Source organism: Anabrus simplex, chromosome 2 (assembly GCF_040414725.1).
Source record: "Anabrus simplex isolate iqAnaSimp1 chromosome 2, ASM4041472v1, whole genome shotgun sequence".
NCBI lineage: Eukaryota > Metazoa > Arthropoda > Insecta > Orthoptera > Tettigoniidae > Anabrus > Anabrus simplex.
In genome coordinates this window covers 558,867,922-558,894,629 of record NC_090266.1, presented here as the reverse complement: position 1 = coordinate 558,894,629, position 26,708 = coordinate 558,867,922, and the positions used below count along the sequence as shown (strand labels likewise).

Here is a 26,708-nt window from a genome sequence, read left to right as displayed (position 1 = left end):
CCATTACTATTATTATAACACTAATACAATAGAATTTTTATTTTCTGTTTCCCATATTTATATGACACTAATAACAGGCCCAAGCAAAAAGAAATAGAGGCTTTTTTTTTTTGCATTAATTTATAGGCCTATAAAATTTTGCGTTATTTTAACAAATTGATATTTAGAAATTTCATGATCCATATTCAAGTGGGATTACAATAATTGAAATTAATTAATAGGGGTCCTCTTATTCAATACACAGACATTTATTAATGTGAATCGATCAGATGTCGTTCACATGAGGCACTAGTTTCGGCACTAAACTAAATTTGACTCGGCTCGGTGGCTGATGATGGCACAAGTTTACTGCCGAAACTAGTACCTCATGTGAACAACATGTGATTGATTCACATTAATAAATGTCTGTGTATTGAATAGGAGGACCCCTATTAATTAATTTCAATTATTGTTATCGTACAAAATCACTTTTCGCAAGTTGAAAAATTATTTTGCCAACCTAGCAGACAGCTACAGTCTTGACACTTGGCAGGTGTATCGACAGTGAATCAACCTACAATTTTGGTTCTTTGATGTTTTGTCATATCTCCATCGGCTGCACCTTAGATGGCTTTAGAATGATTAGGCTGAAAAAGCAGTACAGTTTCCGCATATTCCATTCGTTTTACCATACATGTATGGCAGCTAGAATGATGAAACTTAGTTTACATATGACTAAAAGACGCGGCAATGGCCATGCCAAATTTCTTGTTTCTACCTATCTTATAACTGTTTCAAGAAGTAAAAAATGTATGTAAAGGAAACAAAAATTTACCCAAAATCGGAAAATGAAGTTCAATCTAAGGTAGAAGGAGTTGAGATATGACAAAAAGTCATGGGACCAAAGTTGTAGATCTCTTCATTCTAGAGACCAAAAGTACTATCCACTTTTAATAGGAATTACAGTTTAGGCACAAAATACCTCGAAAGGAAGGTCTCCACTGGCATGATAATTGCCTCAATATTTTGATATTTTTAGGCAGTAAAAAGTTAAACATTGGAACTTTTTATAATTTCACCATCGGTTGCAGGGTAAATTTCAATTTTCATGCACACCTGAAATTTGCGTCCACCATTTTTTTGGGGGGTGGGGGGCTAAATATGAAAAATTTGAACCTTTTGGAACTTTTCCTTGGGTTACAGCCTAATAGCTATTAGACTGCCAAATTTCAACTTCGTAGCTTGTCCGGAAGTGAGTAAACATTAATGTCAGTGAGTGAGTGAGTCAGTCAGTTTGCCTTCTGGCTTTATATAATAGGGATATATGATACAACCAAGCAATGTGCATGCTCAATAGTGAAGACATTCATTTAAATCTAAGAATTTCATTTTTTGTCCATATTGAACTGAGAACGTAAGATAGGAAACTTAAAAGGGTCCACCTTTTCAATACAAATAAATGTTATAAGTTTATTTACAACATATATTTACACTTGGAACTAGTTTCGACGCTGTTTGGCATCATCTTCATCCAAAATGTGGGAAATAGGCATAGGTGTAAACTACCTACCGTGCTCTGTCCCTCTTCATCTCGCGCCATAACTTTACCGCCTTAGGTCCTGCAATGAACTGTGAACATCATAGAACTTGCCCCCACCCTACACGTAATGTTGCAACAATAGAACACAAACATTAGCACAGTCAACTTCTAAGCTCTCAGAGGAACGTCTTACATAATTCGAATTTTGTATTCTTGTCGAGCTGAATATGTTTACTACACCCTCAACAAAACGTGATTCTTTTACTACCATGTTCATCTCACACTTGAATTTAGATAATTTATATGCATTTGTACAAGTTTAGATATCTTGAGCCCTATCTCATACTTAAGCTGCGCTTGACCTATATGGCATCTGACGAAGAAGTGTCCACATTTTTTAATTCTTTAACTGCCAATTTCACCTTGTACTTACGAAAAATTTGAATATGTAATATGTAATTAAAAATTGGTATTTAATGAGTCCTAACTCGTATGAGTTATGGCTTTTGTTTCACCCTTCATGGACTGTTTTGAAGTGGCATACTGAATATCTACAAATTCGAACCTTCACTACCAAGTTCATCTCGCTCCATGGGTTCAAATGTCAAGTGCATTTTTAAGAGGCTTGATTCTCTTAAACCCTAACTCGTATTTGAACTACACTCGCACCAGTGACATTCAATGAATGAGTGAACGCAGACCTTTATGTGCCAAATTCATCGAGAACCTACAGTTTCGAATGTGTTGCATGTATTTCAGATTTTGCATTTATCGAGTCCAAACTCACGCTGTGCAATTTTGTCTCACCCTTCACAGCTAGTTTTGAATTGACGCTTAGTGAATAAGTGATATCAATCCCTAACTGCCAAATTTCATCTCAACCTAAAATATTTAAAATGTTATGTGCATTTTTGAGACGATTGTGTTTGTTAAAATCTAACCTATGTTTTGTACTACACTCGCGGCAGGCAACATTCAATGGAAGAGTGTCTGAGACAATTTGAATCTCCAATACCAATTTCATCTCAAACTTCCGCATGGTTTTGTTGCAGTTTATATGTTTCTTAAGTGATTATGTTTTTGAACCCTAACTCATGTTTATACAATTTTGACTCACCCTTCATAACCATTTTGTAAACTGACAATATAATTCACTATTTCATGTCTTTCATTTAATCACACTGATTTAACATCTTGTATAATGTAAATGTCTACATGCTTACGCCTATGCCTATTTCCCACATTTTGGCTGAAGATCACGCCAAACAGCGTCAAAACTAGTTCCAAGTCTAAATATATGTTGTAAATAAACTTATAACATTTATTTGTATTGAAAAGGTGGACCCTTTTAAGTTTCCCATCTTACGTTGACATTCATTTGGAAATTTATTTTGGCAGAACTGTACGTCATAATGACAAATGGATTGCACCATCAGACGATGCTTTCAGTGGCCTGCATCTTCTTTCATAAGACATTTTGTCATATCTTGGCTATTTATACCATACATAGAGGTGAATGTTTCGATCTACATCAAATTCCGTATGCAGTTCACAATGATATAGATGTTGATTCCCCTAGGGAACCTGAAATATTTGTCCCGAATGAGTAAATTCATAATACTAATATAAATGGTCCACTACTGGACATTAGAAATTTTCCAGCTAACTCATTCCCAGTTGCCAGCATTTCGTCCCAATGTGCAGAGTTGGGCTCATCAGTTGGTAAATAGCGCACTCACCAAGACACACCAATTCGTAATGAGACTGTCTCTCATAGTGCATTGGCACTGCCGATGGCACCAAGTAGCCTACGCAGTGGCCTCCACGGTATGCACTAGCCATGCATCTTGGTGGGTATGCTATTTACCAACTGATGAGCCCAGATTAGTACACTGGGGCAAAATGCTGGCAACCAGGAATGAGTTAGCTGGAAAATTTATAATGTCCAATACTTGACCATTTATATTGGTGTCGTAGTTCACAAGTCAAAAAACCATTTTGCCAACTTCGCAGACAGGTACAGTTTTGGAACTTGGCACGAAACGATCTGTAATTTTTGTTCTTTGATATTTTGTCGTATCACCATCAGCTACACCTTAGATTGCTCTAGAAACTTAGATTAGGCTAAAATTCTAGTAGTGTTTCCACATATTTCTTCCGTTTTCTCATACCTTCATGGCAGCTAGAATAATAAAGTTGGTTTGCATATGACCAATGGATGCAGCAAATGGCCTGCTGAATTTTTTGTTCCTACCTGTCTTATAAGTGTTTCAAGCAGTGAAATAATATATGGATAAGATACAAAGTTAGTCCAAAATCGGAAAATGTACTTCGATCTAAGGTAAAAGGAGTCAAGATGGTACAAAAAGTCATAGGACCAAAGTTGTAGATCTCTCCATTCGACAGAACAAGAGTGCTAACCATTTTCTGAAAGGAATTCAATCAATCAATCAATCAATCAATCAATCAAACAATCAAACAATCAATCAATACTGATCTGGATTTAGGGTAGTCGCCCAGGTGGCACATTCCCTATGTGTTGTTTTCCCAGCCTTTTCCTAAATGATTTCAAAGAAATTGGAAATTTATTGAACATTGGTTAGTTATTCCAATCCCTAACTCCCCTTCCTATAAATGAATATTTGCCCCAGTTTGTCCTCTTGAATTCCAACTTTATCTTCATATTGTGATCTTTCCTACTTTTATAAACGCCGTTCAAACTTATTCGTCTACTAATGTCATTCCAGGCCATCTTTCAGCTGACAGCTCGGAACATACCACTTAGTCAAGCAGCTCTTCTTCTTTCTTTCAGTTCTTCCCAACCCAAACTTTGCAACATTTTTGTAACGCTACTCTTTTGTCGGAAATCACCCAGAACAAATCGAGCTGCTTTTCTTTGGATTTTTTCCAGTTCTTGAATCAGGTAATCCTGGTGAGGGTCCCATACACTGGAACCATACTCTAGTTGGGTTCTTACCAGAGACTTATATGCCCTCTCCTTTACATCCTTATTGTACCCTTTATTTACAATCCCATTTATGTGATTACCCTAATGAAGATCTTTCCTTATATTAACACCTAGATACTTACAATGATCCCCAAAAGGAACTTTCACCCCACCAATGCAGTAATTAAAACTGAGTGGTCTTTTCCTATTTGTGAAACTCACAACCTGACTTTTAATCCCGTTTATCAACATACAATTGCCTGCTATCCATCTCACAACATTTTCGAGATCACGTTGCAGTTGCTCACAATCTTGTAACTTATTTATTACTCTGCAGAGAATAACATCATCCGCAAAAAGCCTTAACTCTGATTCCACTCCTTTACTCATATCATTTATATATATAAGAAAACATAAAGGTCCGATAATACTGCCTTGAGGAATTCCCCTCTTAATTGTTACAGAGTCAGATAAAGCTTCACCTACGCTAATTCTCTGAGTTCTATTTTCTAGAAATATAGCAACCCATTCAGTCACTCTTTTGTCTAGTCCAATTGCACTCATTTTTGCCAGTAGTCTCCCATGATCCACCCTATCAAATGCTTTAGACAGGTCAATTGCGATACAGTCCATTTGACCTCCTGAATCCAAGATATCTGCTATATCTTGCTGGAATCCTACAAGTTGAGCTTCAGTGGAATAACCTTTCCTAAATCCGAACTGCCTTCTATCGAACCAGTTATTAGTTTCTCAAACATGTTTAATATAATCAGAAAGAATGCCTTCCCAAAGCTTACATACAATGCATGTCAAACTTACTGGCCTGTAATTTTCAGCTTTATGTCTATCATCCTTTCCTTTATACACAGGGGCTACACTTTAGGCACAAAACACCTCCAAAGGAAGGTCTGCACTGGCATGAAAATTGCCCCAATATTTCGATATTTTTGGGATATAAAAAGTTAAACATTGGGACTTTTTATAATTTCTCCATCAGTTACAGGGTAACAGCTATAATTTTGCCAAATTTCAATTTTCTAGCATGCCCGAAATTTGAGTCCACCATTTTGTTTGGGGAGGGAGCTAAATATGAAAATTTTGAACTTTTTGGAATTTTTCTTTGAGTTGCATCCTGATAGCTATCATATTTCTGAATTTATAGTTCCTAGCACATCTGGAAGTGGGTAAACATTCATGTCATTGAGTGAGTGAGTCAGTCAGTCAGTCAGTTAGCCTTCTGGCTTTATATAATAGGGATTTGTATAGCCTGCTAATGCTTAAATCAAGGGTTTATTGTAATCAGGGCCGTATTTTCCTTGCATGCATTATGATAGTATGAAGAATTGTCTGAGGTATGATTTTAGGTTGTTTCAATTCAAGAATAAATAATTTCATCTCCTAGAAGTTCAAACATTCCACACAGCTGCATTAGTTATGTTGCTTGACTACATGTGATTGCTGGTGCAGTATCACCATCTGAACCACTGTAGAAAGATAGAGAAAGCAAATGGAGAAGTTAAGGACATAATGCATTCAAACTTAAAGTTGCATTTGGTGGCAGGTATAGTTCTGAAACACTCTGAATGATGTCAGTGGATTTAAAACTTGGTCACCATCCATGTGCTTCCCTCTGCCATCTGTCCAAGGTTACAGCAAGCGGGAACCACAGATTACCCCTTGGCAAGAACCCAATGTGATGAAAGTGACTCATGCTATTAGGGTGATTTACCTCCACTACAGATCGGGCCAGCTAGGAAGACATCTGGGAGCGCATGCGCACTTTGGACTATCTTGCGTAGCATATCCCCTCCTAACAGAGCTCCTGCTACAAGGACAGTTCAGTGCATAAGTTTACACTCAGCTGCCGCGCTCTGCTTTCTAATTTCCCGTTGAGTAGTAACCGTGGTTAGTGGTAGTGTACGTTAGGCCTATCTGTAACAGTATGGAAGGCGTTAAAAGTAGCCTGCATCGTAAGGTGCTAAAGAGTCAGACTCGTGCAGAAATCTTGAACATTATAGACATTATGGAAAGGGAGGCAATGGAAGAAAAGTTTGTGATAGATTGTAAAAAAAAAAAGTGCAGGAAAGAGTAGCAGCAGCAGCTGTTGGAGTGTCAGAAAGTTCTTTGGTACGGATTAAGAGCGAAAAACGAAAGAATTAGGAAAACCTATGGATAGTCTGTTTGAAACACCAAACAAAAACCGAATGCGCACAAAGAATATTACTGGATTGGACGACTTTGACGAAGGTGCCGTACGTCTTATTGTTAGCAATTTTTATTTAGATGAAAAATGTTTACCTACAGTTTCAAAAATTCGTGCAAAGTTAGGTAAAGACTTAAAGTTCAAAGGATCCAATACTAGTGTCAAGCGAATTCTTCGATCCTTAGGATATCATCAGAAAAAACTAACACTAACAAGCGCATCCTAATGGAAAAACATGACGTTAAATACAAAAGGTTTGTTTATTAAAAAATGCCCAGTATCGGGTGGAGGGTAGTTGTACATGCTGGCGGTGAAATGGGTTTCATCGAGAACTGTCTGCTAATCTGGAAGTCTGGCAGCAAGAGTGGCGACTACCACGATGACATGAATAGTGACTTTTTTTTTTAAGAGAATGAAAGATATGAAAGATAACTTCCACCTCGCAGTGTTCTCGTAATTGACTACTCGTCATATCACAACAAGAAAGTAGATCGTGCTCCAACCTCCAGCTCACGTAAAGTGACGATAATCTCCTGGCTAGTGAATAGGAACATTCCACACCGTGAGACGATATACCAACACGAGCTTTATGAGCTTATCAAATTGCACAAGCCGGCACACAAAACCTACCTCCTAGATGAACAGTACGGACACTCGGTAATTCGACTGCCCCCTTATCACCCTGAATTAAACAGTACTGAAATAATGTGGGCAAAAGTGAAGAACTGGGTAGCTTCTCACGTCACCTTCACTATTGACGACGTATAGAAACTCACTAGACAGAAATTCGCGTCAATATCCGCCGAAGACTGGAACATAAGTGATGGGGAACATTTTGAAGACATTATGGAGTCCTTTGCGATCCAGCTGGGAGCTGACGACACGTCATCCGGTGAGGACGACAGAAGTGATGACGGAGGACTCAGTGGAATTGAAGAGATGTAGTGGACATAATAAAACAAGAATGTGCTCATTTTGTGAATAATTATAATGTCATTATTTTATTATTATTTCTAGTGCCATTTAAGTTATCTTCGTGTACATACGTTGTTACTCAGCATATGTAGACCCTTTATGGTGTTTCCTTTTATGAATTACTGTATATTTTGTTTCTGTACCTGAGAACAATTATATAATTATATATGTCATATCGTTAAGTCACATTTCTTATTTTACAAGAAAGCAACATATTGGCATTAAGGAGCTAAGGACAAACGATCATATAGTCTAACACTGCTTTCTCGCCTTAACGCAAAAGTACTTATTATATTATTATTATTATTATTATTATTATTATTATTATTATTATTATTATTATTATTATTATTATTATTATTAATCTTCTTACCCTCCAGGGTCGATTTTTCCCTCGGACTCAGCGAGGGATCCCACCTCTACCGCCTCAAGGGTAGTGTCCTGGAGCGTGACATTAGGTCGGGGGATACAATTGGGGAGGATGACCAGTACCTCGCCCAGGCGGCCTTACTTGCTATGCTGAACAGGGGCTTTGGTGGGGGATGGGAAGATTGGAAGGGATAGACAATGAAGAGGGAAAGAAGCAGCCATGGCCTTAAAGTTAGGTACCATCCCAGCATTCGCCTGGAGAAGTGGGAAACCATGAAAAATCACTTCCGGGATGGCTGAGGTGGGAATCGAACCCACCTCTACTCAGTTGACCTCTCGAGGCTGAGTGGACCCCGTTCCAGCCCTCGTACCACTTTTCAAATTTCGTGGCCGAGCCGGGAATCGAACCCGAGCCTCCAGGGGTGGCAGCTAATCACGCTAACCACTACACCACAGAGGCGGACATTATTATTATTATTATTATTATTATTATTATTATTATTATTATTATTATTATTATTATTTTATTATTATTATTATTATTTCGTTTCACCCTCTTTGGGGTATGTTGAATCAATTCTTTCTCTGTGTGTTGTTCTTTTCTTAGTGCCCAGTATTTCTTCATTCTTTCTGATCTTCGTTTCTTCTCGTCTTCCGAGACAAATAGATTTGGCTTTTAATGTAATTTACAGCCGGAAGGGAATTCCACTAACTGAAAATATGCGGTGTGTTACATGTCAGTTATAACAAATATTTTGGGTCAACTGTACGTCGCCACAACACTGAGCGAGAAGGGGAAGTCAGCGTTCTCGCTCCCACGGCTCTGCTTTCTCACTCGCACACTTCCCCTCACCGGATGTCTTCCTAGCTGGCCCGATCTCTACTTGAGTAGTGGCTGACTAGTGAGTTTATTACCTGGCTCCATGGCTAAATGGTTAGTGTGCTGGCCTTTCGTCACACGGACCCCGGGTTCGATTCCCGGCAGGGTTGGGAATTTTAACCATCATTGGTTAATTTCGCTGGCACGGGGGCTGGGTGTATGTGTCGTTTTCATCATCATTTCGTCCTCATCACAATGCACAGGTCACCTGCACCTGGCAAGCCGAACATGACCTCAGACACTTCTGGCACTAAAAGTCATACACTATTTCATTATTTTTTAAAGTGAGTTTATTCATTGTGTGTTTGTTGACTAGTGAGTTCATTTATTGTGTGTTGTTTCTGTGCTATTCCTCATGTTTGATGTATTTTTCTGTTTTGTGCAAATGTGGTCCTAATGATGGATGAGTCTAAAACAGATATAATTGCAAATCTGTTTGAAAAGCCATTTACAGCCCATATATATAGTTAAAACCAGGAGAGCTCTCCCTTCCCTCATTAATTTAAAAACAGAAACCAAGAATTGTGTTCACATGTACAATCTAGAAATTTACAGTAAAACTGTTAGGCTCTGAAGCTCTGAGTCACTAAACAAATTATTCTGTTAGCCTTGCTTATCGCTTGTTGGTGAAAATTCCCCTTGGAACCTATGGCACCTTTAATAAATCTAGGATAGATTTACAATTAGATAAACTGAAGTAGAAAAATATTCTAAGGCACAATAAATCCGTTAAAAATGTCGGCAAATTTTGAAACGGCTGACTGCAGTGACATACTTCTTAGGAGAGCCAGAGTTACCATTCTGTAGGCACAATTAGCCTAGTGAGTCCAACAATAGAGGAAATTACATTGAACTAATTAAACTGTTAGCAATGTTTGATGAAAAGTTAGGACAGTCCCTTCAAAACAGCGAGTTTATTTACAGGACTTTCTCCACTCATACAGATCGATTTAGTTCAAAGCACCTGCACCGTAATGACCGGTTCCAGGTTCCAGATTCCAGGTTCCAGGTACCAGGTTCCAGGTTCGTGAAGCTAAATTCATAGGAATTATGATTAATGAGTCTTCCAATGTTTCAAACTTTTCACAGTTGTCTATTGTACTCAGATACGTTCATAATGGTGATGTTGTTGAAAGATTTTCTGATTTCTACAATGTGAGTTCTGACAGGACAGTGAATGCATTGATGACATTTGCGATTGTGTGTCTGGATCAATTTGTCTGCCAAAAAATGTAGTTGTGCAGACTTTCGATCGAGTGGTGGTGCTTGCAGGTCATCTAAATTTAAAGAATTGGTTCCTGAGACTGTACTGTATTCATCCACTGCTATGTGCACAAGTTTCATTTAGTTCTCCCCCAAGCTGTATCATGCACAAAAGAATGTTGTATATTCTTTGCAGCATTTTCAGTTGCACAGACTTTTGATAGAGTGGCGGTGCTTGCAGGTCAGCTGAATGGTGTGCAAGTTAAATTAAAAGAAGTCATTCCTGAGACTGTATTCACCTACTGTTATGTGCACAAGGTTAATTTAGTTCTCTCTTAAGCTGTCATGCATGAAATAATGTTGTATATTTCTTGCAGCGGTGAGTGGCTTTGTAGCATTTTTTAGCAGCTGTTCTAAGTGAACTAACCTGCTGGAGAGTGTCCTCAAGATAAGTTTTCCTTGGCTAACTCCAACAAAGTGGAACTATTCTAGCCCTTTAGTACTGCCCCTTTCATTCCCGGTCGGCTCAGCCAGAGAGCAAGAGTCCCAAACATGGACCGTTTGCTGTAAGGCTTTGCTTATTTTAAAGGGGCAGGTAAGACTTAAGGACTGACGACAATTGAAAAAAAAACATTTAAAACAATAGGTTTGACATTTATTACAATTAGCACTTCATATAAAACAAAATAACAAAAATTAACAAATTAATCTTGATGATTTTGACTCAAATTCTTCTCCAAAAGTTGTCTAATACACTACACCTTCATTCTCTGACCATACCAAAGCTTGCATTTTACTGTAATATAAAATGAATAACCATTAGCCCACATCTGGCTTGATTAAAAATGAAAATTATTGTGGGAGAACCTCCTCCTAACACTGGTTGTATTATCAGCAAATTTAAAAAATTAACAACAGTAAGTTATTCCACATTTCATAAACTATCCTATGCTATCACAATACTGTATACCTTTACACACAAAAAAAATATTTTAATTTAATGAAGAAAATGAATTAATAATGGCATCATTAAACCTTGCAAATATTATCATAAATATTACATCATTATCTTTCCTCTTTGTGGATGAATTCCATTAATATTATTTTGTCTTTCTGGTGTGAATTCCACTGAACTATACTCTTGAAATATTTCCATTACGTAATTTTACTGAATCGTGTCTATTCAAGACCTTACCAAAATTAATTACATTCACAAGAATTATTATTTCCACGAAAATCCTTCTGAACTGCTTGGAATAATATCGAACATTACTTAATTCATGTTACTGAGCGCCTTGAAAATGAATTTTACAATATTTAAAATTTTGATACTTTGCTCATACAAATTTTGAAATAACACACACTTATTCATTTTTGGCTGGTACATTAACGTTAACTTTACGTAAAATTCAAATAAAATTTACTAAAGGTGTTAATCATCTCAAAATAAGTCATCACAAACAACGCTGAAATAACCTGGGCCCAACAGGATGAACTGGCCAGGTCAGAACCACATTTCAATAAATCACAGAAAAATATTTCTAACTACTGCACTCATTCTACAATCACACAAATGATACATGATAATTATTTACATATTTTACAATCAGATTCTGGAATTTGAATATTTGGTTTTGGATTTTTAATCTCCTATCCATGGATTCAGATGGTGGTATCGGATAAAGAGTAGCACACGACACTCATAAAAATGTGATTAAATCTGGGCAATCACTTGTAAAGAAAATTACAGAGTTATCACAACGTTGATCATCGAGAAAATCAGCGATTCAGAAGAATTGGTCAACTAATAACACGCACATAAATATTGTTTAAACATCAATATCATCGGACATGTGGTTCATGAGTAGCGATAAATTATTGTTACTCCTAAATCTCATCCACATTATTTAACACGTGCTCCAAAATTCGCAGACGACATGGTTCTCTAGACACATACTTCCCAAAATAAAATTACACAATTAATCCCTCAGGATCTGCCATATTCCAAGCTCATAATCCACTAGTAGAGCACACATCAAACATAACATAATAATAGCAAATAACATCTACCACTCATGACCATTAAATTTCAGTTTAACCCAAACTTCAACTTTATTATTATTTTTATTATTATTATTTTTTCTTTATGTCGCACCGACACAGATAGGTCTTATGGCGACGATGGAACAGGAAAGACCTAGGAGTGGGGATGAAGCGGCTGTGGCCTTAATTAAGGTACAGCCCGAGCATTTGCCTGGTGTGAAAATGGGAAACCACAGAAAACCATCTTCAGGGCTGCCGACAGTGGGGTTCAAACCCACTATCTCCCAGATGTAAGCTCACAGCTGCGCGACCCTAACCGCATGGCCAACTCACCCGGTATTATTATTATTATTATTATTATTATTATTATTATTATTATTATTATTATTATTATTATTATTATTATTATTATTATTATTGCTGACTATTAACTTCACCAAAAGATCTGAATTCAACACTGAGTCTGATGACACTACCTTGCATTAATCCAATGAAATGCGTAAGGTGAAATATACTCTGAAATTCAACATGTCAAATGTGATGTAATTTTGTCCCACACAAGTTCACACATTTGAAATTAATCTCACATAAAATTATCTTTTATAGGAGAGGTCTATGATTTTTAAACAGCATTCTAATCATTCGAAGGGACATTTAGAACAATATTAGAAGACATTCACTGACTAACTACGCTAATAGAGTCCAACAAATCATTCACTCACAACGTAACAACACTACCATTAACCATAGGAAAGAAAAAGGAAATATTGTCAAAAACTCTAATCTAACAGAAATCTACAAAGATGAACAGGAAAATTATTATAAAAAGGTACTTAAATTTCTGACGAAACTGGATCTCGCCGTCGATGAATGAAACTGCTCACATGGTGATCTGCTTACATGGCAATCTGCATGCAGTCATTATTTCCCCCATGTCAGACAGTGCCTACATTTTAACACTGCATGTTGACAGCAAAGTCCATTTCCAGATTCTCGTAGATCGCTCTTTCAGAAGATAGGTGAGACATCCTGGCGAAGATAATTGAGTATGTAAAGGTCCTCTTCTTTCTTGTCTTGATGAGAGCTGAAACTAACACAAAAGTTTTAGAATGTAACCAAACACATGACCGCGTGGAAATTATTGTAGAATGACACATAACTTCTCCTAAAAAATCTGCTGCACTCGAAGAACGTCGGAATAGGAAGGAGAGTTTATTCCTGAAGCACAAGTATTTATGTATTTACACCGGGAGGTGTGTCCTTATATTGTGTCGTAATTGGACATCGTATCTTCACCTGATAGGTTCCCATAATTCAAGAGAGTACTATATCGAGAACATTCGCCACACGCTATCAATTGGAGCGGCCTTGAGAAATTCCAAATAGGTCACATGACTACAGCTGGCCGGTTGATTGAAAAATCAACACACTGTCCACTCTACCTGTTCAAACCGGTTCTCTGTATGAAGACACGACTGAGTTGAAATAAACTTGTAACATATCACCCTTAATGAAATGATAACATCCCTTTGCCACATATAATAAAATATTCATTATAGGCCAAATTTGAAGAGGAGAGTACGGACCATCATGGAATATCATGCTCCTCATCAAGAGCTTTACAAAAGTATTTTGGAGGAACCTGGGAACGGGGATAACATTATAATCAATGAGGCAAGCGTGTTTCGTGTGAAGTTAATGGAATTTCATTTCAATTTTCTTCTGAATGTTATAATGAAATATTTTTATTGACTGATGTTAACTATAACATCCTTCAATCTAAAATCCTAGACATTGCATTTTCCACGAGAGAAGTTAATTTATTTGAAATTAAAGTATCAGTAATGCAAAACAGTGGATTTGCTAACATCTGGGACAGAATAAAAGATAAATTTGATCCAGCAGGAAAAATGAAGAAAGGAAGGAACTTCATTTTCAGTTAAAGATGAGTATAGGGATGTTTACCTGGAAATAAATGGTATTATTCTAGCACAGATAAAATATTGCTTCCCTTCATTAGGAGATTTGTCCTTCACTGAAATGCCTGATTGTAAAAAATAATCATTATATGATGATGATTTCCCTAAAGAGCTATTCAGTAAATTGATTGAAGTCCATGGAAAATATCTTGATACAGTACAACTTAAATCTTAATTGAGGGCAATGTTCACTTCCTGACACTTCAAAGATAAGACTATGGCACAAAAATGTAGAAGTTCCTATTATCCAGTGATCTCCATAGTGGTCTTCCTGAGCCTTATAAATTGTGCACATTGGTTACAACTATTCCCACTACATCATCATCATCTATAGAATGCTCTTTCTTGGCCCAAAAGCAAATAAAATCTTTCATCTACAATTCTGAAAGTCAGAGTCGTCTCTCTGCATTAGGAATGATGTCTATAAAGGAGGACCTTCTTGTTAAGATGAAAGCACGTAAAGACTTCTACAATGACATCACCAAAAAACTCTGCAAAGAGAATCGCAAGGTCGAGTTCACATACATGTAATTAGGGTGAGTAGAATTGGAATTTATTAATACATTGTGCTACTGCATGGTTACTAGTTGCATGCCTCAATGGAGAATCCAGGATATGCCACAGTTGTAATCCATTTTTGAGGACATTTAGAAAAGAATTATTGACAACAACTTAATTCAGATCTATTGTACTAAGGCATTATCTGAAAACATCTACAGTATAAAAACTCACCCAAAAATTGAGTTTCATTTACCTCAGAAATTCTTTGTAAACCATGTTTGTGGTATTACCTTTTAGGGCTAAGACGACCATGCGACAGAGAACTGTACATGTGAGAAACAGTCTTCTCTCAAGTCGAAAAAATAAATACATGTTTCTTTATTTTTAAGGAGATTCCAAATACCTATTCCCACATCTGTAACATCTTCAGTTTTTGAGATATACATAAGTATCCCCCAAAAAAAAATTCAACCCCTTGATCAGTCCTTCCCCCCCTCCCTCCTAAATGTATTTTCCGAAAACAAAAATACATGTTTCTTTATGTTTAAAGGAGATTCCAAATATCAATTTTCATGTCTGTAATATCTTCAGTTTTTAAGATATAAGTATCCTCATAAAAAATAATTTCACTATTTTTCACTTCTTTTATTTATTTATTTATTTATTTATTTATTTATTTACTTATTTATTTATTTATTTATTGACTTGTGGCATAGCTCAGGCTATGAAGCCTGCTGTTATGCCAAACCATCTCATATGTACTACATTGTACAAACTACAGAGTATTAGGATTTCTAGTTACATATAATTATAAAATTAAACTTAAATAATAGTTATAAACAAAAGGTAAATATCTGAGAGTCACTATTTTTAAAAAAAGTGCCTTCTCTGAAAACAGAAAGGTACATGTTCCTGTATTTTTAAATGACTTTCCAAAGACCAAGTTTCTTGTATCTAACATGTTAAGTTCTTGACATGTAATGTAGATGGACTGGTACTCATTTTAAAAATTCACCTGGTAATCAAATTCTTTTCAGCCCCTTAATTGGATTTTCCTAAAACAAAAAAATATGTGTTTCATTATTATTAAAGGAGATGCCAAATACCAGTTTTCATGTATGTCTGTAACACCTCCCGTTTTCAAGATAAATGTATACTCATAAAAATAATTCAACTTCTTCTTCACTTCTTTCCACCCCTCTCCCGCCTTAAGTGGACTCTCCGAAAACAAAAAAATAAGTGTTCCTTTATGTTGAAAGGAAATTCAAAATACCAACCTTCACATCTGTAACAGCTTCAGTTTTTAAGATAAGGTATCCTCATAAACATATTTCATCTCCTTATTTACTTATTTTCAGCCCCACATCCCTTATGCCAATTTTCCAGAAAAGACAAATGTTTGTTTCTTTATTTTTGAAGGAGATTCCAAATACCAATTTTCACGTCTGTAACATCTTTAGTTTTTGATATAAATGTATCCTCATAAAAGGAATTCATCTCCGATTCATCCCTGCTTACCAAATTGATTCCCTCCCCAAAAATGTGTGTTTATTTTTAAAGGAGATTCCAAATATCAGTTTTCACATTTGTAACATCATTAGACCTATTTGGTGAGTATATATATACTCATACAAATAATTCAACTAATTTTTCAATTCTTTCACCTCCACCCCCGTTAAGGATTTTTCCAAAAACAAAGTAATACATGCTTCCTTCTTTTTAAAGGAGATTCAAAATACAAATTTTCACGTCTCCAACATGTTAAGTTTCTGAGATATACTGTAGATATGCTAATTTTAAAAATATGTGGATTTTCCGAAAAATAATATTTACGTTTATTTTACAATTATAGGAAATTTCAAATACCAGTTTTGAAATCTATAATTTTTTCAATTTGTTTCTTTATTTGTAAAGGAGATTCCAAATACCAATTTTTATGTCTGTAAACTTTTAAGTTTTTGAGATATAGATATCCTCATTTTTATTGTTCCAAGATAATTTGCAGATATATTGTTTTTAAAAATTCACCCTGTTTGTCACTCCTATTCACCCCTATTCATCAGATTATTAAAAAACACAAAAATATGTGTTTCTTTATTTTCAAAGGAAATTCCAAATACCAATTTTCTTGTCTGTTACATCTTCAGTTTTTGAGGTATAAGTCTCCTCATAAAAGGTGTTCAACCCAGTTTTCCTCTTGTTTCACCCCTCTTGTTACATCTTCAGTTTTTGAGGTATAAGTCTCCTCATAAAAGGTGTTCAACCCAGTTTTCCTCTTGTTTCACCCCTCTTAATGGGATTTTCCAAAAACAAAAAAAATGTGTTTCTTTATTTGTAAAGGAGATTCCAAATACCAATTTTTATGTCTGTAAACTTTTAAGTTTTTGAGATATAGATATCCTCATTTTTAATGTTCACCCCCCATTTCACCCCCTTCACAAAGAAATATCCAAAACTCCTCCCTTAATTAGCACCTCCTACACCCTAATATAAATGTATCCCCAAAATTTCATTTCTTTACTTCCAGTACTTTGGGCTCAGCGATGATGAATTAGTCAGTCAGTCAGTCAGTCAGGACATGTTATTTTATATATATAGATGAAGCATTTCTTTTTCAGTGTCAACTCAGTTAAAGAAACTTTTAAACTTCCCAGTCTGTCAACAATGGATATTATACTGAGTGTCTCTTTTTTTACAGGTATTGTATTATGTTCTAAGTGCTATATATGTGCTTGACAGACTGGAAAGATTAAAAGTTTCTTTCATATATTGTTCTGCTAAAGAGGATTCTATTATTAGAAATCACATAATCATTATCTCCATAAGACAAAATGGGAAATATCACATAGTGAGCCTCAAGGATACTCATCACAAAATGTATGAAGCCCCAAGCTGTCCTGGCATTCTTCCTTGTGAACATGACTATTATTAGGATTGGAATCAGCATGAACCTAGTGAGATATTCACCAGCAACCCCACAAGTCTTGCTCCAAACAAGATATCCATGACAGAACCTCAACCAACATCTATAACTTACACCGCACTTCAAATGTTGTCCAGCTTCATACATTATTTTGTACCAAAAGTCTAGCCAAATGATTATGTAGTCACTCAATTTCTAATATCAATCTACTAGTCCCAATTTTCATCCAAATGTATTTCACCCTTGTTTCATTGTTAAAATCCTCACATTTTACCCTCATCCTCCTAAAAACTTATCCTAATGTCATTACTGATTAAATATCAGGTATTACTCAGGTGTAAAGAGGGACTAAATTTTAACATTATATAATTTCTTGTTATCTCTCCTTCAGATGCTCCCCTTTGATTTTCCCTTTTTGATATCCATTCTTCCACAAACATCCAGTCATGTGACCATCAAGAAGACCTTCCTTCTTGTCTCCTCCATCAACAAAATAATGTCAACTTGTATTTTTTAACACTTTACTATGTACACCTCACATGTGAACCATTAAGGGCACTGGACTTTCCTAATTTAAGTTGCATTACACTGAATGGAGATATATTAAGTGAGGCTATTGGTAAGTATCAAATTGGAGCAATCTGTTACACAAAATTTTCAGTAGAGATAGATTTTTGCTTTTGTCTGTTTTGTTTCTACATACAGTATGTTAATAATTCTTGATTCTAAATATTCAGATAATTCTTTGTATCAGAAGAGTGAAGTATTTTGCACAAAATGAGTGGGTTTCTTATCACCTGAGATTTAATGTTGATGATTAATCCTTTTAATACCAAACAAAGGTGAACGCTCAGAACAAAACAAAATGCTTAGAATATAAATTGCTCATTAAAAAAGCAGTGTATGAGTCATTCCTTGCAAAACTTTACATTGGATCACAAAATAGATTTGAATGATCACCTATTCAAGGTTTAAGATTATAACTTTGGGAACACAAAGAAGCAAAATATCTGAATAATATGACAAAATCACATATACAGTATTCCAATGTTGTGACTATATTGCAATATTTCCCATCAGCAGTGTCACCAAACCTCTCGTTAAAATAATTACGATATCTGAACAAAAAAACCTTTTGAGCTGACAGTGTTGCATGGCCATTCACTCTTCAAACTGCAGGTGTGGGATTTCAGTAAAATGGTCAAAGCAAAGTGGAGCTGAACAGTATGCACGTCTGACTAAAATCACTCACTTTTCCACATTCAACATCTGTTCTGCATTCAAGCCAGTCCAGTATCAAAATCCACACTAATTACATTTTCAAACAATTATATTACTATGTCAGTGTCATAACCTGCCTTTTGCAAAGCACATTTATTTCCTGATAGTAGTTTAATGTTGCACTATCTCAACAATGGTTTTCAGCGATGGAAGGATGGGTAACAACTGTGGTCTTAATTAAGGTACAGCTCCAATATCTGCCTTGTGTAAAAATGAGAAACCATGGAAAACCATCTTCAGAGCTCCCGATGGTTGAATTTCAACCCACCAATGTAAGCTTACAGCTATGCAACCCAGCAAATTCACTAAATGCCAAGCAAATTGATATATAGGCTTAAACTTTGGTGCAGAAAGTTGATTGTATATCACATAAGTTTACTTGTGGTTCTTCACATTGTAGTCTTACAAAATCAGTGATCCTTCTAATACAGGGCCTCTCAAACGCCCAAAATTTCACGCGTGCAAATCGAGGCGCAAGAGCTCCGTGCACTGTGCATCGGTCGCGCTCGGCTTGTCTCGGACCAACGCTTTGTCTCTGGCCTACTCGACTAAGCTCGGCTCTACTCGGCGCAACTCAGCTCGGATTTGGAGCACTACGGGGCAAGTGTGGAAGAGGAAGACAGGGGGAGCAAGCAAGACAGGTGTGAGGAAAGAGAGAGTAAGCGCTATTGCTCCAAATCGAGGAGTGGATGGTCTGCACTCTGGTCAACCAAGCAAAGTCGTCTTTTGCACTGTGCACAGTGCATGCACCCTGAGAGGCCCTGTTCTAATACATTACCTCATATTGCCTAAAGAAGTACAGATCAAGTGGATGGCATTATTTTGTTGTTTTTGCTGGTAATATCTTGGGCATAATATATTTTATTTCAAAAACATTCATCGAATAGAGTATGATCTATATGGCCTGAATACGAATCACAAAACAATAGGCTTTTCATCATTCAATGTCCACCAAGGACCAAAATTTTAAAAAACTTTTCGTGGGTCCTTTTATCATTTTTCCACTTTTAATTACCTGTACATAAAGGTTTTGGGAACATGTTACTTCAAGTTTTTGGGTTGAAAGTGCGTTGTGTCTCTTGAAAATAGATACTGATTGTTAGCTAACCTGCCACTCACTGAACAGCTACATTAATTGTATAATTGTGTGTAGAGCTATCACAGACTGCAACTCAACAGCTGTAATTTTCTCTCCTCTGTGAGACACTGTTGACAATGAAATTGACTTTGGTCACTGTTCCAAACATTTTCTTTGTCCACACTCTATTCTGTTAGATATCTGCTTATTTCCTCCACAAACTCTTGTGTCTTCTGACAAGTACTGTGATCTTCTTCTGGCTTTTCACATTACAATGCCTAGAAGAAATGCCATATTTTGTTCTTTGATTGTTGATAACAGTGGCGTGGCATGGGAATTTCCTGGGTGTTGCCAGTTTGAAAGTGATACAGTCGAGGAGAGGGTGAAGTTCATTCAAGCATTCTACTGTTTTACATTAAAAAATCATTGTTGCAAATGCAATATCCAATGTATCACTATCGCTATATCGCCCAGGTGGCAGATTCCCTATCTGTTGTTTTCCTAGCCTTTTCTTAAATGATTGAAAAGAAATTGGAAATTTATTGAGCATCTCCCTTGTTAAGTTATTCCAATCCCTAACTCCCCTTCCTATAAACGAATATTTGCCCCAATTTGTCCTCTTCAATTCCAGCTTTATCTTCAGATTCTGATCTTTCCTACTTTTAAAGACACCGCTCAAACTTATTTGTCTACTGATGTCATTCCACGCCATCTCTTCACTGACAGCTCGGAACATACCACTTCGTCAAGTAGCTTATCCCCTTTCTCCCAAGTCTTCCCAGCCCAAACTTTGCAACATTTTTGTAATGCTACTCTTTTGTTCGAAATCAGCCAGAAGAAATCAAGCTGCTTTTCCTTGGATTTTTTCCAGTTCTTGAATCAGGTAATCCTGATGAGGGTCCCATACACTGGAACCATACTCTAATTGGGGTCTTACCAGAGACTTATATGCCCTCTCCTTTACATCCTTACTACAACCCCTAAATACCTTCATAACCATATGCAGAGATCTGTACCCTTTATTTACAATCATATTTATGTAATTACACCAATGAATATCTTTCCTAGGTACTTACAATGATCCCCAAAAGGAACTTTCACCCCCATCAATGCAGTAATTAAAACTGAGAGGACTTTTCCTATTTGTGAAACTCACAACCTGGCTTTTAACCTTGTTTATCATCATACCATTGCCTACTGTCCATCTCACAACATTATCAAGGTCATTTTGCAGTAGTTCACAATCTTGTAACTTATTTATTACTCTGTACAGAATAACATTATCTGCAAACAAGCCTTATCTCTGATTCCACTTCTTTACACATATCATTGATATATAAGAAAACATAAAAGTCCAATAATACTGTCTTGAGGAATTCCCCTCTTAATTATTACAGGGTCAGATAAAGCTTCACCTACTCTAATTTTCTGAGTTCTATTTTCTAGAAATAAAGCCATACATTCAGTCACTCTTTTTTCCAGTCCAGTTGCAATCACCTTTGTCAGTAGTCTCCCATGATCTACCCTATCAATTGCCATACAGTCTATTTGACCTCCTGAATCAAGGATATCTGTAATATCTTGCTGAAATCCTACAAGTTGAGCTTCAGCGGAATAACCTTTCCTAAATAGAAATATATGAAGAATAATTGTTGAAAAAAATGACCTAAAGGTAGGCTAATCTATTTGAAGATCTGCCAGAAGTTGTGTTGTGCCTATTTCTATACCACAGTACATTAAAATGTCTTTTGAAATCTACCATTGAATCAACTGGAGTGAGTACTTGGTGCAGCTACACCATGCCACCGTCAAATGGTACTGGTAAACATATACCAAGTTTTGCATGGCAAAAGCTAAGACCATTGTTTATGATAGTCTCTTAAATGATGTGTAGTACACATCAAAAGGATTTCATTATTCTATTTATTATTATTTTATTATTTATTCAACGAAGACCACAAGAAGTAAATCTGTTCCAGGCATAAGGAAAACAGCATTAAATACTTCAAACATATATTCTAAGTACATCTTGTTTGGTAATGAAATTTTAAGGTCAAGTACATCTCTTGTAAGCACCGGAATTTTGTAGATATTGTATTATTTGACACAAACTTACATGGAGATTGCATTTTCTGATGCTAAGATGTGAAAGCACTGTACTTAGAATTCATCTCAATGAAAATCAAATAATTATGACAATCTTACCTTGAGTGCTTAACCACAATGCCAATCATTCCGTTAATTTTAAAAGCATATTTATGAAATCAAGGAAAACCTCTACACTATGAAAGATGTCTTCTGAAAATGTCATGGAATAGAAGTTTTATCAATTGAAGAAATTTAGACTTAACAGTATTTATTCAACAAAGACCACAAGAAGTAAAGCAGTTCCAGGCATAAGAGAAACACCATCAAATACTTCAAACATACAATCAGATACAAACAAGACACACGCAAAATATCCTTGCATTGAACTGAAATGGCATACGGCTTTTAGTGCCGGGAGTATCCGAGGACATGTTCGGCTCGCCAGGTGCATATCTTTTGATTTGACGTCTGTAGGCGACCTGCACGTTGTGATGAGGATGAAATGATGATGAAGACGACACACACACCCAGTCTCCATGCCAGAGAAATTAACCAATTAAGGTTAAAAGTCCCGACCCTGCTGGGAATTGAACCCGGGACCCCTGTGACCAAAGGCCAGCACGCTATCCATTTAGACATGTAGCCGGGCATCCTTGCATTATCACATGACTAGAATCAATCAATCAATCAATCAATCAATCAATCAATCAATCAATCAATCGATCAATCAATCAATCAATAAATCAATTAATCAGTCAATCAATCAATCAATCAATCCATGGCAGAAATCAGCACCAACCCCTCTGCATTTAGGGCTGCTGCCCAGGTGGAGGATTTCCTATCAATTTTTTCCCTAGCCTTTTCTTAAATATTGTCAAAGAACTTGGAAATTTATCAAATATTTCCCTTGATAAATTATTCCAATGCCTTACTCCTCATCCTATAAATGAATATTGGCCCCAATTTGTCCTCTGCTGGCAGACATATACTGAGTTTTACATGGCCAAAACTCTGACCAGTATTCTTGTAGTGAGCAATTTAAATTCTAAGTATGTTTTTGTTTGGTTCTGAATATTTTAGATCACGGACATCTCTTGTAAGTATTGGAATTTTGTGGGATCAGCTTATTGGCATCTTTTGAGATTGTTCTATTTGAATCCCACTGCAGTTTTAAAGTCCTAATTAAAACAGTTGGAATTGTTCATTTCTGAAACCAATGAATATAACAGCTCAGTACAGTGCTAATAATAGAATCCAATACTGTCAAAATCTTAATTTCAAGAACAATGGCCTCAAATGTCTGTTGATAAATTTGTATCTTCCTTCCCTCTCAAATATCCATGAAAATACAGATATATAAAAATGAAGGAAATTTAGTTTTTCCAAGTTGAAGTAGATATTTCCTATGATTTGTTTGTAAAATAAAAAATTATTTTGTAGCATCTAATAAAGAATGAAACCATGATTTTTATTCATTTCAGATTGGTGAAGGGTGAGTGTATAAATGGGATGCAAATGATTCATTATCTTCCTCCTACTAACTGCATAATGCCTTCTAGTGTGCCTGCTGTCAAGAATGTTGTTTGTACTACAAATATACCAAGAGCACTCAAGGTGATATATTATTCATCTTTTATTCTATTAATGTTATTATTTTAAATAAATGAAGTAGGAAGGTTTATACAAAGAGTGAATCAAGGGTGAATTTTAACTTCGTAGATTAGGTACCATCAATTCAGACCACTAACTAATAATTACTAATCTTCAAAGAATATGTTCACTTTAACCTCTCATGACATGGAACATTTGAGTATCTCTTTACCAGCGGATGGAGGTGATTCATGTATTGAGCACTAAGAAAATCCAGCGATCTCTTTAAAATGTCACTGTTACAACAATTTAGCTCAGATTATTCACAAACCTTTGCAGTAGAGACTCAAAATAAAGTAGTTTACATTCATTGACTTTATATATATATTTACCTTGTAGTCTACTAATGGAGAAGAGACTTTCCATATTTTATATGAAATCAAAGTGACATTCTTGTATTTTCATAGGCTGCTTCACAAGCAAAGAAAACTAGGGTAATCATTGGCTCCAAAATTTTGAATGGAAGAACTGAAGACAAGAATTCAAAGATTCATTTTGCACAAATCCCAGGATAATGGGACAATTTGTTAGTGAGAAAGTGGACATATAACTTGACGTATTTCATCGTCCATTACTTGGTCTTATGCACCACCCACTCTCATCCTCATTTAAGTTATGTATCCACACTCACATTGCTCAGTTCAGCCTGGTGTAGTGCTGTTACTGTCTGATTCAGTGAAACTTAATTACTTTACTTTCATTCAGTCTGCACTGTGTCATGTTTTCACACCACGCAATATCATGTTTCAAAGTGACAGCGAGCCAAGAAATTATGAGTAGTAAGAGGTTTCAAGGCATTGAAAGAATTATAGGAATCCTCAACAGATTATGTTACCACACACCGTGTACTCAGATAATGCACAAACTTTCCATGCGGCTAACAGAGAACTGATGGAGCTCCTCACTACAATGTGCATATCAGTGGAATGACTGTGATTTATAACATGAATCTACATAAGGATGCATTGTGTAGTGATACATACATCCACTAGAATGCAGCAGAAATATAAGTCTACTAGCAAGATACCCGTGCTTCGCTACGGCTTTAAACTGAAAATTATTATTCAAAGTTTCAAATTTTGGGGAGTCCACTGTCAGCTAAGCCTGTAAAATATGCCCTCAGTTTGTACGTCAAGCATTTTTGGGAGGATGATTATTTATTTTCCGATCTAACACTCATTTTAACCCCATATGTAAGAATTTGAATGTTTTAAACCCTATCTTATTTAAAATCTATGATGTAAAAGCGACCAACCTGTGAAGTTTTGTATGTCAAACAGTAATGGAGGAATATATACTTTTTAAGGGGTGAATGTTTTCAAATATTTATTAACATCTAGAGTACCGTACAGAAGATCAACTATCATAAAAATAACAAGTTAGTGCCTGAAAGGTTTTCAGAGGGTCAACAGCCATCTAAACCCCTTAGCGGAGACTTAGAGGAGAAATATTTTGAAGTATACAATATTTTACACCTAGGACATAAAAGAACGCCCTTATAGTAAAATTACAACTTTGTACGTCAAACAGATTTGGAGGGATGAATAATTTCATTTACAGAGCTAACCTCATTTAATACTTAGGGTTGGAACTTTAAAAAATATTTCCAATTTCACACCTAGGATTTGGAATTGGAATTTTGTCTTTGTATGTTAAACCATTTTGGAGGAAGGAATGAACATATTTGTTTTCGGATCTTAACCCCCATTTAATTCTCTGAGCGGTTAAATTTGTTTCAAACATTCTGTTATTTAACACCTAGGATAACATTTGGAATTTAACTTCATAATTCAAACGGTTTCATATAAATGCATATTTTTGTCATCATTCCTCACTCCCAGACAAAACCTCCTTAAGGGGTGTATTGTTTTTTTAAGTCCACTTCTTATTTGTATCCTCATAAAAATAATTCTACTGATTTTATGCCCCCTTAAGTTGATTCCCCTCCCCGTTTTCTCCACCACAAAACATGTGTAACTTTATTTTTAAACAAGATTCCAAATACCAATTTTATTGTCTGTAACACATCCTCCATTATCGAGATATAAGTATCCTTAAACAAAGAATTCAACTCATTTTTCAATTAATATATCCCCCCCGTTAATTGGATTTTCTGAAAACAAAACAATACATGTTTCTTCTTTTTAAAAGGGGATTCCAAATACAGATTTTCATGTCTGTGTCATCTTCAGTAATTGAGATATAAGTATCCTCATAAAAAGAAATCATTCCCTTTTACAACCCCCACCTCTTAAGTGTTTCCTCCGAAACAAAAACCATGTGTTAATTTTATTTTTAAATGAGATTAAAAATACCAGTTTTCATGTCTGTAATATGTGGTAATTTTTATGATATACTGCAGATATGCTCATTTTAAAAATTCACCCCCTTTAACAATTCCCATTAAGAAAACACATTATGCATGTTCCTTTACCTTTACAGGAGATCCAAATACTAATTTTCACAACTGTAACATCTTCCGTATTTGATATATACGTTTCCTCATAAAAATAATTCAACACTTTCTTCAGTTCTCTTCACCCACCCCACCCCCTTAAGTGGATTTTCTGAAAAGAAAAGAATACATGTTTCTTTGATTTTAAAGAAGATTCCAAATACAAATTTTCATGTCCACAACATCATCAGTTTTTGAGATATAAGTATCCTCATAAAAAGGGTTAAACTCTCTTTTCAGTCCTTTATACAAACCCCTTCAATCAATCAATCAATCAATCAATCAATCAATCAATCAATCAATCAATCAATCAATCAATCAATACTGATCTGCATTTAGGGCAGTCACCCAGGTGGCAGATTCCCTATGTGTTGTATTCCTAGCCTTTTCCTAAATGATTTCAAAGAAATTGGAAATTTATTGAACGTCTCCCTTGGTAAGTTATTCCAATCCCTAACTCCCCTTCCTATAAATGAATATTTGCCCCAATTTATCCTCTTAAATTCCAACTTTATCTTCATATTTTGATCTTTCCTACTTTTATAAATGCCACTCAAACTTATTCGTCTACTAATGTCATTCCACGCCATCTCTCCGCTGACAGCTCGGAACAT

At 35.8% G+C, this 26,708-nt stretch overlaps 1 protein-coding gene across 1 annotated transcript in view; it reads left to right on the top strand.

The window, feature by feature from the left end:
- LOC136862927 (endosome/lysosome-associated apoptosis and autophagy regulator family member 2) overlaps positions 1-26,708 on the top strand; it is a 388,733-nt gene that overhangs the window by 295,095 nt on the left and 66,930 nt on the right. Inside the window, exon 14 of the mRNA XM_067139216.2 lies at positions 23,471-23,603. Within this exon, the coding sequence (XP_066995317.2) occupies positions 23,471-23,603 (133 nt within the window). The remainder of the gene's footprint in view (positions 1-23,470; positions 23,604-26,708) is intronic.